At 36.1% G+C, this 17,444-nt stretch overlaps 1 protein-coding gene across 6 annotated transcripts in view; it reads right to left on the bottom strand.

Moving 5' to 3' along the window:
• The window catches only part of LOC121468907 (leucine zipper protein 2), a 281,472-nt gene that overhangs the window by 2,210 nt on the left and 261,818 nt on the right, over positions 1-17,444 (bottom strand). For 3 of the 6 annotated variants that reach the window (XR_012053299.1, XR_012053301.1, XR_012053300.1), the window contains 3 exons: positions 16,339-16,413; positions 10,129-10,293; positions 3,202-4,250 (listed from right to left, as the gene is read on the bottom strand). Coding sequence is in view for 1 of the 6 variants with exons in the window: in XM_072922970.1 (XP_072779071.1) it covers positions 4,158-4,250; positions 10,129-10,293; positions 15,313-15,342 (288 nt within the window). In the remaining 5 variants the exon portion in view is untranslated. Of the gene's footprint in view, positions 1-3,201; positions 4,251-10,128; positions 10,294-15,312; positions 15,698-16,319; positions 16,414-17,444 lie in introns of those variants that run through there. The other 3 variants (XR_012053302.1, XM_072922970.1, XR_012053303.1) reach the window with 3 other exon arrangements.

Genomic DNA, 17,444 nt, shown 5'->3' on the forward strand with positions numbered 1-17,444 from the left:
AACAGATTATCTGTGTGTGAAATTATGGTTATAAAATCTGCATATTGATTGGTCATGTATACAAAATTTGGGAAGTTATGGTATTCAATTGTCCTAGTAAATAACACTGCAAAGCTGGAGAGCTTCACAGCTGGATGTATAAATGACAAAGGTGGATAAACTAAGGGTGCATCTTTGTTAAAAAAATGTTAACAAGCCAGTCAGAACTCAGCATGTCCATTGGCTATTAAATCATGCAGCTTTATCTGTGAACAGCTGAACAATGTAAATATAAGTATTTTCTACTGCATCAACTCAGCAAATCAGAACTGGCTTTATGGTCAAAAAAATCATAACAATTTAAGGTCAAATAATCAATTCACAAGTGAACAGGAAATCAAGTTCAAATAAGTGGTATTGTAACCGTTTTTGCAGTTTGAAAATAGTTCTGCTGCTCCTAAAGAGCATCATACAGATTTAGTTGACCAGACATTGGAGTTTCAGTGTTCCTGCCCATCACTCCTCCTTTTGGCTTCACAGAGCACAAAAAGCAGATATGGAAATTGTTTGTAAAGCACGATGGGGGAGAAAGTACTGAGTTAATTCTGAAGAAAATAAACCAGATACAGGAGAAAAGAATGGTGTGGTTAGGTCAACTGACAAACTAGTAATCTTAGTTGTCAGGTTAGGTTCACAGTTTACTCAAAGACATGTTTTATCAGATTTGCTCATGAATTTGTTACAGGTCTGTACTGGGAGCTGCTTTAATCACTGTTTAGAAGAAAGATACAGAACAAGAAGTATGTGAAATGTGCATATACCTTCCCAGAAGACACCTCTGCAGTTTTTCTGACACTTTTCCTGTTTTAGATCAGTGTGCTAAGGGGATGGTTAAACTCAGATAAAAAACTTCTTATGACCTTCCTCTTCCTAGTCTTCATTTACAGAAGCAAATTTACTTTAAGGATTTTATTACATTTGAAATTTTGTTATAAATTTTTTTTTTCTCTTCGTACGCCCTTTGGAAAACAATTGGAGAGTGCAATTTGATCAAAGCTCTGAAACGGAAACTGATTTAAGAAAATAAAGCAAAATGCTGTAGTTGCTTAGAAATGTATACAATTTTGGCTCCAATACTGAATATCCTTTGTTGTTGAATGATTAATGAACATATAGTGGTTTTTTACTGCAGGAAATTAAGGCAGTAAATAAAAGCACTACCACTTCTATTTATCAGAGAAGATTCTATAAGGACAAAGCAAAAAAATCTAATATGACAACAGAGAACAAAGAATAATTTTATAAATTCATTGATGTTTTAGCAATACCAAGTAGGTGGTTTAAAATGATATGTTATATGCATAAGAATTATCTGACATGAAAGGCAATTAAGTAAATTATGGTGTAAAAGCCAAAATCCCAAAAGCTTTTGGGAAGACAGAAAAAGGAAGGGATACAGGGGAAAAAGCTCTTCAGAGCTCTGGTTCTGCACAGAGGCTTTCAGGAGTCAGACATAGGAAAGCATCTCTGGATAAGGCTAAGAAAAAGTAGTACTGACAAGATGCCTCCAATAAAGTACAAATAATCAAAAGAATGGAAACTTCTACAACAATACTGAAGGTAATTTTTTTTTGGGGGGGGATTTGATGAATTTCAGATCCTGTATCACAGGATATTCTACCTACTTCTGGCTATTACTGGTCCTATGCCAAATTTCATTACAGGTAAATATCAGCAGTGTCTCATTTCCAAATTTTCTACTCTGTATCCCATTTGTCAATAAATTTTCATTTTTTGTATTTCAGTATTTGTTCTAATGTAAACAACACTTATTACTCTGAACAAGCATAAACCCCATAAATACAACATTGCAGAAAGATCACAAATTGAAGGTAGAGATGCTTAGCTATACAGACTTAACAATACCAGTTGGAACCAGCAGCTAACCATTTTGCTTTATTTTTTCCCTCAGTATCTATAAGATTGCATGTTCTTCTCTAGTTAGTCTTCACTACCTTAATTCTTTCTAAACAGAAATCACATTTTATTTATCAGAGACACAATAAAAGGATCTTTGTAAAGTTCTGAGAAAGGATTACTGAAATATTTGGTTTCTAAGCAACACAGTTTTTAGTGCATCTTCACTAATTTTTCTTTAAAATGCTGCATTACAACCTTAACCATCCCACCTTAATCTTCCTTCATTTGAATGTAAGAAGCTGTAAAAACTTCAGAAAAAATTACACACAGTCAAATAATGAAAAAAAAACAATTAAAACTCTTCCTAAGTGTTGCATTTTCTCCAAGTGATAGTGTTCACAGGTACAAATGGCAGCTTTGAATTACCGAAGAATTACGATCCTTTGGGTATAAATTCCTTCCAGTTCTTTCAGAACTTAAAGTGGTATTTCTAATGCCAATATATGAAGGCTAATTGTGGAAAGAAGATTTTTATTTCAGTTCTCAAAGCTAATAATTTGAATTCTTCCTTGTGTCTTTCTTTCTCTCTATGTTAATGTGAGATGATGATGATGATGATGAAGAAGAAAAGGTTGCTAGACCAATGTCATCACCTGCACTATTTTTATGGCCATTTTAGCCTATGTTAAGATGGACAGTGTGTCCATCTGCTGACTGACTAAACAGTTAAAAATACGAGCTGTTAGAAGGACAAAAAACAACCAGCTAAATAACTAAACCACCATTTCAATAACTAAAACCTTGATTTTATGGAAAGGTGAATCTTTCAGGTGTCTTTCATTGCAGTACCTGATGCAGAAATTAAATACTGGTTTGACTTTTGAAATACACTACCAGTTATTTTCTTTTTCTTTCTCTTTTAATGTATCCACTTCAGTAGAAAAGAGCTGTTTACAATTTCTGATAAAAGTATTTAGCCTAAATTGTTTCAGTCTCTGCTGAAAGTATTCTACCATTTCATCAAGCCTTACACAACTTTTCCAAGCAATAACTAACCTCTAGTCATAATCTAAATGGAGTTCACTCCAACTTCACAGTTTTACAAGTTTTTCTTCCCCTTCTTCAAATTTTACTAACAACTGAAGTTTCCTTTACCTTTAGGTATTAAGAAATGTGCAACAGCAAAGTATGCACTCTTATGGATTTCTGTAATTTCTCCTTGTTCTGTAGAGGATATGGTAGAAGGGAGGTAACTTGTAACTCAACAAACTTGTAACACTTTTGCAATAAATGGATGCTATATAATTTTTTAAAAATTTATTGTATACTGAGTTATCTAAGATCTTTTTTCCAGAATTTTCTTCACACTGTCATGATCACTAACAGCAAGCTACTCATTTACCTCTGTCAGATTTTGTTTTATCTCAAGATATAACAATATTTTCAATATATATCGAATATTTGAGATATATATATTTCACCTGCAAATTAGAGTAGCACTATACTTTTTGAACAATTGAGCAGAAAATCCTCAACAGTCAGAGCAGACTCTCACAACAAAATCTGTCTCGCTCATTTTCTCTGTTTTTTTCCCTGTTCTATTTGTATCTTTATAATTTCAGCCACATTACATGTATTTGAGATTTCTGTTAAGAGCTCATACCACGCTGTTTTACTGAGTGTATTGTCTCAGTAAAAGCACCAGATTTAGCTTTCTGTCAGACCTGTCCTAAGAAAAACACAGCTTACAGTTTATCTAGACTGGCAGTGAACAATATCCCATCATTTCATCTATTATGCTGTCATGTCTTACATCTCCCCAAAGGCTTTGCTTTGTTAAACAAAGCAGCTGTGAAGGCTCTGCCTAATTATTAGAAGTAAATAAATCATTAATAAATATAATGATATGTAAACAAGGGTTTTTCATCTCACTATAATGTAGGCAACACTTCAACCAGTAACAAATGCATTTTTGAAATGGTTAAACATCAAATGACACCACTTTCCACCACTGCTCTTCCTGCAACAGCTTTACGAGTTCTATTAGTCAGTTTTTTAAAAAAAAATCCTTGATAATATATATGCACAGATTGACAGCAAAGAGCATTTGCTCCTCAGCACTTTAATACAGAACATAGCAGGCTTATAAAATATGTCTACCATCTTGAACAGGAAAAGTCTCATTGACAGTCGCCTACAGCATTCATGTTTTCATACAGCTTAGATTAGGCCTTGTTTTTCAGGTGAGTTAATCTTACATCTTGAGAATCACACTCCTGGGTGCTTTGATTTTCTTCCTTTTTCAAGGCCACATGAAAATTCTCTTTCTCTGCTGAGACATTTTGCCAGACCTGAAAAATAAAAATATAAAATAATAATTTAAAAACATTTATATAATTGAGATAAAATATCAAGTAAGTCACATGTGGAAATTCAGGATAACAATGAAAAACCGAGAGGTCATACACTGCAAACTGTTAACTACTTCATATACTGCATTTTCAGCAAATTTGATACAGTTCTTGTTACAGCACTCCCTTGTAAACGATTACTTCCATATACATTATCAAGATATTCTATCGAAATGCCGAAGGAGGGGAAAAAAGCATTTTCAGAACACATATTCCTGTGACTCTTGTGGATTCTGGGAAAGACTGAGGCTGTGAGTTGACGTGTTTGTGAACTGCTTTAGCTTCCTTTAGCCGTCCACAGCCTCTCTGCTGGCACCTCCCAAGCTGCAAGCTGGCAAAACATTTTCCTTTTCACGCCTTTCTCTCCTTACGCACAAAATAGGCTGCTGCACGGGGAAGGCAATCAAATAGCATTTTATAAGCAGTGAACTTCTTTCCACTGAATTGCTGCTTGTTTTAAGCATTATTTTCTGTATTTCCTGAAACTTTTAAGATTCAAAAGGACAAAAAAAGGAGAACATGCACTGAAACTATCCTGAAAGCATCAAATTGTCTGCAAGACAAATTGAAACTCTTCAGGGGGGTGGTGACAGGAATAACTTTTCTGTAAAGGGAAGTCAAAACTTCAGACACCAGTTTTGAAACCTTTCTCATGCAACTTATACTGCATTGAATTGCTAAGTAATATAAACGATGATCCGAAATTATGAACAGGACAAACCAAACTAAGCAGGTCACTATTTACAATTTAACTTGAACCATGAAAAACAGTTCAGTTCATGGTTGAAATAAAATAGTTCAGATAGTTCAATCTCTGATTAACAGCTCTCCGATGAGGATTTGTTAGTTTTATAGAGCAACTGACTACGGGAGGAAGTAATGTGGAGATATACAAATTTAAAAGATCAATATAAATAATTGTTTTGTTTAATAAATGCCAATTAATACCTGTATTGAGTGAGCAATCTGTTTGGACTGAAAGAAATTACAGTTCTTCAAATCTAAATTTCTTCCCATTGAATAAAAGAAGTGTATGTTCAATAAATTATAAAACCTGTGTTCACTTGATTTCTTGACTACCTGACATAGTGAAATCCCATGAGATGCCAGCAAAACCAGACAGCTTTAAGCCCTACTGACTGAGGAGAATAAATGCCTATGTATAGTACTTCTTATGTATAGTATAGTATGTACAATACTTCTTATTTCAGAGTTTGATTCTTGCTTAAGATTGTACCTTAGCAAATGATACACAATTTCTCAGTGTGTTGTACTCGTTTCTACAGAATAAGGGGAAGTTTGAGATTTTAGGTGAATTAAAATACTGATTCCAAGTGTCACATTTTCAGGTGTTTAAAGCATTTCCTATTTCTAAGAAATTGGAAAATGGGAAAATTTCCAATTGTCTACTGTTTAATCTTCAAAAAAATTGAAGTCCATTAATACATACTAGAACTCTTCTTTTCTCTCTCCCGAAACAAAAGACAAGATTTTGTGGGGTTTTTCAATTTCTATAGTATTGCCTTAGCCAGTAAGATCAGATTCTGTAACCAACTATTAAAATCACTTACCAGAGCTGCACTGCTCAGACACCAGCCAAACCTGGGAGCAGTGAATGCTTCATTCCCCCCATTTTCTAATTAATGGACATTGCATCCCTTCATCTAGCACACAACCATCATCTCCAATTACTTACAATTACACCTTCTGCCTAATTTTTCCACCACTTCTGAAGTCTTAAAGAGGCACCCTTCAACCTTCACTGTAGGGAGAGGAATTTACTTTTCTATAACTATTAAGACACTTGGCATCTTCAGTTGTGTGTGGGAGTTTGATGTTATAATACTTAAGAAACTGAAACCACCAAATAAACACCTTCATTCAACAACACTCTTCATTTTCTACAGCTATCATAAAGGAAAAAGCAATTAACCATGGGACAGTGAACACTGTATAATATTACTTACACTCAGAGCAGTAATAATACACACCAGCACTTTATAGGCAGTTACAGTCTTCCCAAATGAATGAAACAGCTGTTCAAGTTACAGAGACATGAACATCTGCATTGCCAGGAAGACAAAGTCAAAGATGCTCAACCCTGGATGAGGTACAGAACATAGGAAGACCAGCTTGGTGAAGCTGGAACCCTTCTGAATCATGACCTGAATTCCATAAATGGGGTCACTTGGAGAAGTGCTTGTCCTTTTGAGGCTTTGACTTTTCTTCCACAATTCTGCTTTAAAAGGGGCTTTTTTATTGATTGAAGTATGGAAATTTTTATTGATTTAAGTATGGAAATTTTACTGATTTAAAATTTACTGATGGAAATCGAAGAGGAAACTTATTTAAAAAAACCCTCTACTTGCCTCTTTAAGTCCCTTCTAAACAGTTGCACTTATAAAAAATTACCTAACAATATAATAACATGACAACAGTTCCACCAACAGAGACACGGACTATTGTCTTTCAATAGATACGAGAAAGAAGGACTTAAAAACAATTAATAAATTACCTTGAAATATGCAATGATTAAATATTTAATAGTAATTAATTCTATTACTGCACTGCTTCAAACATTCAATCTGAGAACCAACCAAATAACTTTCAAGGATTTGAACCAAAATACACTTGATGTTAGAAGTTTTTTGTGGTAAATGAATGTCTGCTTTTCCATATGAGAGCACAGTCCTTCAGACTAAATGATGTTTAATTTACTATTTTTTATTTTGCATTTTATCTATTGTTGTTTTAGCATAAAATAATAAATGTAGAAAAGGGGGGAGATTAACCATTTTGGATGAGATTCCAGGTGTAAGGTAGTAAGTAGTTTTTTAAATTGCTCAGGGCTAAATTGAACTTAAACAGCTTGGAATTAATCACTAGTTCATTCCTCAATTCTTATGCCTTATGATTTAATGCAATACGTTTAATCAAGTTACTAGAAAACTCCTAATAATGGCCAAAATGCCCCATGAATATTTTCTTTATGAATATTTTCCAAACAACATCTTTGGTCAAATCAAAGAAAAGGATCTTAACTGTTTTAACATAAAAGAATTTTAACTTTCTCTAATGTTTCCCACTTGGCTGCCTATACACATATCAAGGCAAACTATGTAAGATTAATAATACATATTTTATAAAGCATACATGCATTAATAATTTTCAAATAAATCTTCAATATATCCTTGGGTAGCAAAATTCCCTCGGGAGTGCTTTCAAAATTACACTATATTTTGGAAACCACTTTAAATGATCCATTAGCTCCTCTGCACATTTTCTGTGTTCATTTACACAGAACATCCATAGAAAAAATTGCTAATATTAAAGAGAACGGGGTTACTAATGTGCAACTACAAAGACACACAAAGACACATAAATTCTGCCTTACTGTCATTGCTCACATGCACATATTTTTTTAACAGAACATGGAACAAACACATCACCTGCGAAAGTAAAAAGATAAATATATTACTACTTTTCTGCTAAATGCAACTTCAACTAAAATTAGAAATAGTGTACATTTTACCAATTATCTCTGCTGTCACCAGGCCAAAAAAAAAAAAAGAGAAATATTTTAAAAAATCACTTGACGTGAGTAGGTGATAAAAGATCTGTCTAAAATAGCAACATCTGAAAAGTAATTAAGAGGTCTTCTCTGTTTCTGATAGAGTAAAAGCTTGTCCAGAAATCTGCTGAGCATCACAGCAAGCTTGAGGCTGCTCTAGTCTGGGGTCCTGGCTGTAGACTGAAGCAAAATTAGGTAAACTGGATGGATGCTGTAAATGCTAATCCACATCTCCATGTGAGACCAATCACCATACCTAACAATCTGGATTGTGATGTTATTTAAAATATTTCTTAAGAAATTTGAATTTTGTATATACATACACCTTTTCTACCACCGTCAAGCAGTAATCCACAGTATTTTGAGACATAATATGTAATAGATTTCGGGAGACTTTATTGAAACAGCCGAGAGGTAAAGAGTTAATTAAAAAAGGATATTTGGAGTGAGACTATGGAGTAATTTTAATTTACAGGCAAACAGATCTGCAGTTAACAACCACAAAATGCGCAGCAATGAACAATTAACAGTTTCCTCTTTAACCCATTAGCACATTGCTAATTTCAGAGTTGAACCCTGAGGTAATGGGCCATTCAGGCTACTTACACTCTGCAACAAAGAGGAGCGATGTCAAATAGTTAATGAACTGAAGATAAAGATTGTGCCACTAAAACTTGAAGGAAAAGGATAGTTTGTGTGGTATGTGTGTGTGTGTGTGCTGGGAAGGGGTGTTACAGACTGAAAAAGAGATACCAGGTACTTTTTTCCATTTCCCTTGACTGTATTCAGATAACTGAAAAGAAAAAAGAAGGAAGAGTACTCCGTATTTCAGTCAAATATCAAAAACCTAATTCTAATCTCTATCTGTATTCTCATGTCCCTATGTAACATCAAGGAGACCCCAATTCTCCAAAGGCTCTGACCCTGGACCAATCTTAAACAGAGACATGCTGTCTAGCTGGCCCTTATCCTTCAGTACTCCTCTCATGACAGAGGCATGAACACTTCCAACCTGAAGAAAAGGACAATAAGAGCAAGCTAAACAATTCTACAGCCACATTAACTAGGAACAATATGCTCCTGAGATCCCAGAGAGCTGCTCAGCTTGCAAACCTACAAAAGGAAAGTCTGCCATCCTGCAGAACATGGATCCAGGGAGCTTAATCTAAATTAGCACTATCATACCATCTGCTGCTAAACATAAATACAGTGCTTTTTTTTCCCAGAGGTAACAATTTTTGGGAATCATGGTCTTTCCTGCAAAACAGTTATTAATAAACTGACAATCATAATTTTAAGAGTAGCGATGTGATATTCAGTTTAATAATTGCATCCCGCTTTCTGAAATTGTATTTTAATTACATATAGAAAGATTACTAATTTTTGGCTTCAGCCTGTGCACTAACAGTAAATACCAACAACTGCCATATACAAACTGCAGATTGGCTATGAGTTAGCAATTCCTATTTTTATTTCAGTTTTGTAATGAAAAGAGGACATTGAAGTGTCCTTCAGTCCTTCCTCTGTATAACTTCCTTTTCACTGAAATTATAGATTTCTTTTAGTTCTATCTATTCAACCAGTTGAATTCAGGAGCAAAATGCAACACGGGAAATGAAAATTACTAGGACAGTTGTTAATCAACATGAATCTTAACTGGATTACAATATTTGAATTTCCTGACTCAAACCAGTTTTTATCTTTTTTTTTTTCCTCAGGTTTTCCCTGAAACTGTCCTTCGCATCTTGCAAAACTGGAATATTCCCTATTCCCTACTGTCAAGTTCATCGATCCATTCTGGCAATTTTGATTTGGGTGTCCCAGATGATTTTATGGTTTTTATATATTTTTTTTTTCCACTGAGAGAAACCATGATATGCAAACCTCATATAACTGTTTAGTGCTGTATTACCACAAACTCACTTTCAGTGCCTGACAGGTAAATGATCCTACGAATTAGCACCCTCATTTATTTTAAATGCAAATCCATCTGCATTGTAGATTTGTCCTGCAGACACTATCATTCCATTTACCAAGTGACAGAATTTTGTTATTCAGTAAAATGTAGCTGCTTCCCAAATTAAAAAAAAACTATTTATTGACATCAGAAACAGTCTTAGAATTATCCTCAAAATTTGTCATAATCTTCCAACGAATTTGAAATCCTCCTTAGTTTCAGTTTGATGCTCTTACAAGACACACTTTCAAAGATGTTAAAAAAAACCCCACCCAAGAGTGAAATCATACCTTGGTGCTTGTGCCTTGGGATGGGGCTTGGGAGCCCTTTGCATTGGAGGAAGGCAGCTTCTCAGCTGGTTTGGAGGAGATCAGACTCGCTGCGGGAGGCTGACTGCGCAGAACGGAGCACAGGCAAAGCTGCACAGTCTCCTTCAGAGCTTTCAGCTGGGACTCCTGGGGAAATAAGAAACCATCACTTCTCTGTGATGTGCTGTGATCAACACAAGGGCTTACATTCTCCATCTGTATTCAACCAAACACCTATGAGTAGCTGCTGCTTTTTCTTATTGATGGAAGGAATTAAGACTGTCTAAAGCAGTATTTTTATGTGATTAGGTTACAGTACATTAGACACCAAACTGCCTAGGAAGTCACTGCACTCTCTCCCCATCCCTTCAAGCAGTTTTATCCACATTGATTATTGCAAATAGTACTTAAATATATTTTTTCTGAAAAGAAAAATACTATTTACAAAATATCATACCGTGTCCAGCCTTTTATGTATAATATCTACAGAGAAGTCATAAGTGTTGCAAGACACAGACTTTGCATGGAGTTTTGTCTATAACATTCCAAATAATTGGTATTTTTCTACATTATACATAGATTATAATCCAATTAAGATGGCTTCCCTCATGGGCATATTATACTTTTGCACTATATAGTAAAAAAAACCATAGGTCTTTTTAACAGTTAAAAATATATTTGTCCAGACCCACTACTGTCCATTAAGCCAAAATAAAACTTCTAAGTGGTGAAGTGCTTGCGACTCTTATTAGAACATTTGTGCTTTACTCCCAGAAAGATAGACAGATATATTGATGGAAACAGAAGTCTGTAATTGAAATAAGCTGAGAAAGCAAGAACAAGGAGATAACTACAGCAGTGAGGAAATCATATTTTAAATCTTTATTTCATCAAAGCAAGACATGGATCAAATGTTAGCCATTGAGGTAAAATCTTACACTCACTCCAGGGGGAGTCAGCAGCATTAGACATTAAAAAAACATTTAATTTCTAGTTTTCTTCTTTTTATTAAAAAGACACCTGTAAATACAGAATGCGTTCACATTTCAATCATCAAAGATTTTTTTAAAGGTATATAAATCAAGGGATACCATGGCAAAAGCTGGTGGAAAACATATGTATATATGGTGGAAAATGTGTATATAACATTACACATTACATATAATGTATGCGAAATATTGCATATAAAATAAAAATATTTCATAGTCATATTAATCCTAAGCAATGCCATACAGCATATTTTAGTTTATTTTCTTAGCAAATATTTTTGAGAAAATTACAAATATTTTGTTTTAACTCAGATAAACTTCCCCTGAACTGAAAACAGGGAATTTATCTCTTAACTGGAAAAAAAAGAGCATTTCTTAAAAAAACAAACACAGCCAGTTAGCAGAAGTGTATTTCGACAGGAGGACAAAAGACAACCATAGAAAGACCGTTAATGCAGAGCACAATAGGGAAAATTAAAGATATGGGAGGTGGAACATGTTATGACCTGCCCTTTAAGGTAAGTCATTAACTTAGGTTCTTGTTAATAGATCCCTTGGGACAGATTAAGAGTGAAAACCACAGAATTACCTGTGTTTTATATATATGTATATGTTTTATTGTAGAGCAATTTGGTTGCAGATGAAAGCAAATATGTAACTGTTTTGGTTATTACCTACAGTAACAAATCAATATAAAAGCATTAAAAAAAACACTTAAGAAAATGAGGAAGAAGTTCAGGGAAGGGAAGGGAGAAAAAGAAGGGAAAGGGCAAAAAAAAGAGAAGGGGGAGAAAAAAAGAAAGAAGGGGGAGAAAAAAAGAAAGAAGGGGGAGAAAAAAAGAAAGAAGGGGGAGAAAAAAAGAAAGAAGGGGGAGAAAAAAAGAAAGAAGGGGGAGAAAAAAAGAAAGAAGGGGGAGAAAAAAAGAAAGAAGGGGGAGAAAAAAAGAAAGAAGGGGGAGAAAAAAAGAAAGAAGGGGGAGAAAAAAAGAAAGAAGGGGGAGAAAAAAAGAAAGAAGGGGGAGAAAAAAAGAAAGAAGGGGGAGAAAAAAAGAAAGAAGGGGGAGAAAAAAAGAAAGAAGGGGGAGAAAAAAAGAAAGAAGGGGGAGAAAAAAAGAAAGAAGGGGGAGAAAAAAAGAAAGAAGGGGGAGAAAAAAAGAAAGAAGGGGGAGAAAAAAAGAAAGAAGGGGGAGAAAAAAAGAAAGAAGGGGGAGAAAAAAAGAAAGAAGGGGGAGAAAAAAAGAAAGAAGGGGGAGAAAAAAAGAAAGAAGGGGGAGAAAAAAAGAAAGAAGGGGGAGAAAAAAAGAAAGAAGGGGGAGAAAAAAAGAAAGAAGGGGGAGAAAAAAAGAAAGAAGGGGGAGAAAAAAAGAAAGAAGGGGGAGAAAAAAAGAAAGAAGGGGGAAAAAAAGAAAGAGAGGGGGAGAGAAAAAGAAGAAGGGGGGAGAAAAAAAGAAGGGGGGAGAAAAAAAGAAAGAAGGGGGAGAAAAAAAGAAAGAAGGGGGAGAAAAAAAGAAAGAAGGGGAGAGAAAAAGAAGAAAGAGGGGGGAGAAAAAAAGAAAGAAGGGGGAGAAAAAAAGAAAGAAGGGGGAGAAGAAAAAAAAAGAGAAAGAGGGGGAGAAAAAAAGAAAGAAGGGGGAGAAAAAAAGAAAGAAGGGGGAGAAAAAAAGAAAGAAGGGGGAGAAAAAAAGAAAGAAGGGGGAGAAAAAAAGAAAGAAGGGGGAGAAAAAAAGAAAGAAGGGGGAGAAAAAAAGAAAGAAGGGGGAGAAAAAAAGAAAGAAGGGGGAGAAAAAAAGAAAGAAGGGGGAGAAAAAAAGAAAGAGGGGGGAGAAAAAAAGAAAGAAGGGGGAGAAAAAAAGAAAGAAGGGGGAGAAAAAAAGAAAGAAGGGGGAGAAAAAGAGAAGGGGGAGAAAAAAAGAAAGAAGGGGGAAAAAAAGAAAGAAGGGGGAGAAAAAAAGAAAGAAGGGGGAGAAAAAAAGAAAGAAGGGGGAGAAAAAAAGAAAGAAGGGGGAGAAAAAAAGAAAGAGGGGGAGAAAAAAAGAAAGAAGGGGGAGAAAAAAAGAAAGAAGGGGGAGAAAAAAAGAAAGAAGGGGGAGAAAAAAAGAAAGAAGGGGGAGAAAAAAAGAAAGAAGGGGGAGAAAAAAAGAAAGAAGGGGGAGAAAAAAAGAAAGAAGGGGGAGAAAAAAAGAAAGAAGGGGGAGAAAAAAAGAAAGAAGGGGGAGAAAAAAAGAAGAGGAGGGGGGAGAGAAAAAAAGAAAGAAGGGGGAGAAAAAAAGAAAGAAGGGGGAGAAAAAAAGAAAGAAGGGGGAGAAAAAAAGAAAGAAGGGGGAGAAAAAAAGAAAGAAGGGGGAGAAAAAAAGAAAGAAGGGGGAGAAAAAAAGAAAGAAGGGGGAGAAAAAAAGAAAGAAGGGGGAGAAAAAAAGAAAGAAGGGGGAGAAAAAAAGAAAGAAGGGGGAGAAAAAGAGAGAGAGGGGGGAGAAAAAAAGAAAGAAGGGAGAAAAAAAGAAAGAAAGGGGGGGAGAAAAAAAAGGAGGGGGAGAAAGAAAGAAGGAAGGGGGGGAGAAAAAAAGAAGGAGGGGGGGAGAAAAAAAGAAAGGGGAGAAAAAAAGAAAGGGAGAAAAAAAGGGGGAGAAAAAAAGAAAGGGGAGAAAAAAAGAAGGGGGGGGAGAAAAAAAGGGGGAGAAAAAAAGAAAGGGGAGAAAAAAAGAAAGGGGAGAAAAAAAGGGGAGAAAAAAAGAAAGGGGAGAAAAAAAGAAAGGGGAGAAAAAAAGAAAGGGGAGAAAAAAAGAAAGGGGAGAAAAAAAGAAAGGGGAGAAAAAAAGAGGGAGAAAAAAAGAGGGGAGAAAAAGGGAGAGGGGGAGAAAAAAAGGGGAGAAAAAAAGGGGGAGAGGGGAGAAAAGGGGGAGAAAAAAAGGGGGAGAAAAAAAGGGGAGAAAAAAGGGGAGGGGAAAAAGGGGAGGGGGAGAAAAAAAGGGGGAGAAAAAAGGGGGAGAAAAAAAGGGGGGAGGGGGAAAAAGGGGGGAGAAAAAAAGGGGGAGAAAAAAGGGGGAGAAAAGGGGGGAGAAAAAAGGGGAGAAGGGGGGGAGAAAAGAAGGGGGAGGGGGAGAGGGGGAGAAAAAAAGGGGGAGAAAAAAAGGGGGAGAAAAAAAGGGGGAGGGGGAGAAAAAAAGGGGAAGAAAAAGGGGGGAGAAAAAGGGGGAGAAAAAAAGGGGGAGAAAAAAAGGGGGAGAAAAAAGGGGGAGAAAAAAGGGGGAGAAAAAAAGGGGGAGAAAAAAAGGGGGAGAAAAAAAGGGGGAGAAAAAAAGGGGGAGAAAAAAAGGGGGAGAAAAAAAGGGGGAGAAAAAAAGGGGAGAAAAAAAGGGGGAGAAAAAAAGGGGGAGAAAAAAGGGGGAGAAAAAAGGGGGAGAAAAAAAGGGGGAGAAAAAAAGGGGGAGAAAAAAAGGGGGAGAAAAAAAGGGGGAGAAAAAAAGGGGGAGAAAAAAAGGGGGAGAAAAAAGGGGGAGAAAAAAGGGGGGAAAGAGAAAAAAGGGGGAGAAAAAGGGGGAGAAAAAAAGGGAAAAAGGGACAAAAAAGGGAAAAAGGGAAAAAGGAAGAGGGAGGAACCATAAAAGTAAAAAGATATCACCATCCCTGGATCCAGTTATGAGACTTAGTCGTAGCAATTTTGATGTCCATCGGAAAAAGTACTTCTTTTCAATGTAACATCTCTTGAATTCTACCTTTTCAAGTTAGTGACTGCACAGACAGCATAAATCACCATTTGTTATGGTTAAATGGGCAGAGGTAGCAGACTGGCTAATTTTGCATGATGATATGGACTCAGTCAATCTAGTCTGATATAACCCTAGTGCTTCCTGCAGATGGCACCAATCTGAAATTACTCTCCTCTCATCCAGAAATTTCTCTGGATAATTTCTCATCTCTTAATCCTGCTATCCAGTGCTTATTCTTCCTTGACAGCAGCCATTCCAATTTTGCTATTTCAAAGGTAAAAGAAGAACAAGTAAATTTGTTTCCATCCTGTGAATAGCATAATTCAGTATTGACTTTGCTGATAGGAGATCTATAAATGAACACCAGGAAAGCACAGGTGAAGGAAACACTACTGGAACCAGGGACGTAATTTGACAAAGTTTGCTATAACCTTGCCTAGATGTGATTGTGATCAAAATAGGCTGCTTACCGGCCAAAATGCTGCCCACATGTGATGCATTCTTCATATGTCCCTGATCTATTTCAGTCCTATCACATGGCTAGATCCACAGAATCATCAAGACTGGAAGAGACCTTTAAGACCATCTGGCAACACAGCACCATTTTAATCACCCCTAAACCCAAGTGCCACATCCAGATGCCTCTTCAACACTTCTAGAGGTGGTACCTCCACCACCTCCCTTGGCAGCTTATTCCAATGCCTAACCACTTCTGCAGTGAAAATAAAATTTCTGATGTCTAATCTGTATCTCCCCTGGTACAACTTAAAGTAATGTCCTCTCATCCTTCCACTTGAGACAAGGCAGAAAAAGCCAACCCCTGCCTCATGATCGTTTCCTTTTAGACAGCTGAAGAGAACAATGAGTGTGAGCCTCCTCTTCTTCAGACCAAACAAGGCCAATTCCCCCAGATGCCCTCAGAAGACCTTCACCAGCGTCATTGCCCTTCTCTGAACTCACTCCAGCACTAAAATGACATTTTTTAAGCGAGTGGCCCAAAACGGAACAACATGTGAGGTGTGGCCTTACCAGTTCTGAGTACAGGGGGACAATCACTTTCCTAGGCCTACTGGCCACACTACTCTTGGTATCTGGGGCCTGATAGTTCAAAATTGGTAAACATTCTAAGGGTTCATGGTGGGAAATAGAAAACTGCTCTAGTGTAAATAAACTTATGACTGACACTAAGCCTACAGTCAGCACAAACTGTAGTTCAATAAATACCTAAATCTACTAAAATCAGTGCAAAATATTTTTGAGCTGTTTTTTTTTTCTAATTTGACCATCTTCTTCTTAAATAACTTTGCAGATGTACTTAACTTCATGTATCATAATTAGTTCCACTGATTTCAGTAGCATCTCTCTCAGGTACAATTCATATGCAACTTAGTATCCATCTAAGTAACTTCCAGGCTTTCATTTGTTTTTGTCAAATTACACCAAAACACCCACAGCCGATATAGGTAAACATGCTTACATTACATGACACTTCTTACTTGGTCAAGGGCTGCGTTTTCCAATTTGTCTTTTGCAACAGATAGTTTTTGCTCCAGATCTGTTAGCTGTTGTGCCTGTGGGGATCAAGAAAAAAAGCTGATGCAATCTCCAATGCATTTTTTCATGTGAGAGAGGAAAGAACAGAAATTTTGCAAGTAATATATATGGGCTGGGTCAGATTTGCTTTTCCTGAGGGAAAAAAAAACCATTATGGCCAAATGTGCTCCATTGATGTGAATGCAAGCTTATAATAATTCAATGTCAATAGCAAAATTATTTCCATACTATAAAATATTTAAGATTATGCCATAATATCCTTCTGGAAAATTCAAGGTATTCAAATGTCTTTTAATAATTTTGTTCGTTTGTCTGATTTCCAGGTGCAATTTGAAAATTATTTTGTAGTTTTAGGCATTGTGATGCCAACATTAAGCTAATTGGGCGTAAACAGACAAATTAGAAAACACCCAAACATTCTTGCATGCAGGAACCATATGAAATTATACTACCTACTACTATACAAGGAGGTAACTCCAGATTTTTTTTTTCCATGTTTTTTCCTGGAAATAGAGAAGGAAAACGCACAAGACTAGCTAACTCATAGCAGGAAAGCAATTTGGGAGACTTGTGTTGGAAGTCAGGATCAGGCTAGTAGCCTGCACCCTGAGTGGAAGGACTTCTGGCTCTGTATAATGTATATGTCATTCATGGAGCACAGGAGTTCAGCAGAAGCTTTTTAAGTGAGTGGTCCAAAACAAAAGCATCAGAAGATGCTTTTAAATGTTCAGTAAATAAAGACAAGTATTTTCTCTCTCTTTCCCAAGGATATGTATGAACCCAGCCTGTTCACTTGAAGGAAATACATTCTCTGCAAGACTCTTCTGTTTCAGGAAAGCAGATTCCTGAAGTTGTCAGCCTTGTCATTAATAACACATTACTATGCAACCAAAAGGAATAAGGATTCTTTTGCTGTTGTACCTGCAAAAAAACCCAGCCTAGTCATTGTTTTCCCTGTTTGAAAAGGGAGCCATAGAGAAGGACACTGGACTAGCCACTTATCTTTTCTCTCCGAAATTCTGATTAGGTAAATATACATTTTGTATAT

This window comes from Taeniopygia guttata, chromosome W (genome assembly GCF_048771995.1).
Source record: "Taeniopygia guttata chromosome W, bTaeGut7.mat, whole genome shotgun sequence".
Lineage (NCBI taxonomy): Eukaryota > Metazoa > Chordata > Aves > Passeriformes > Estrildidae > Taeniopygia > Taeniopygia guttata.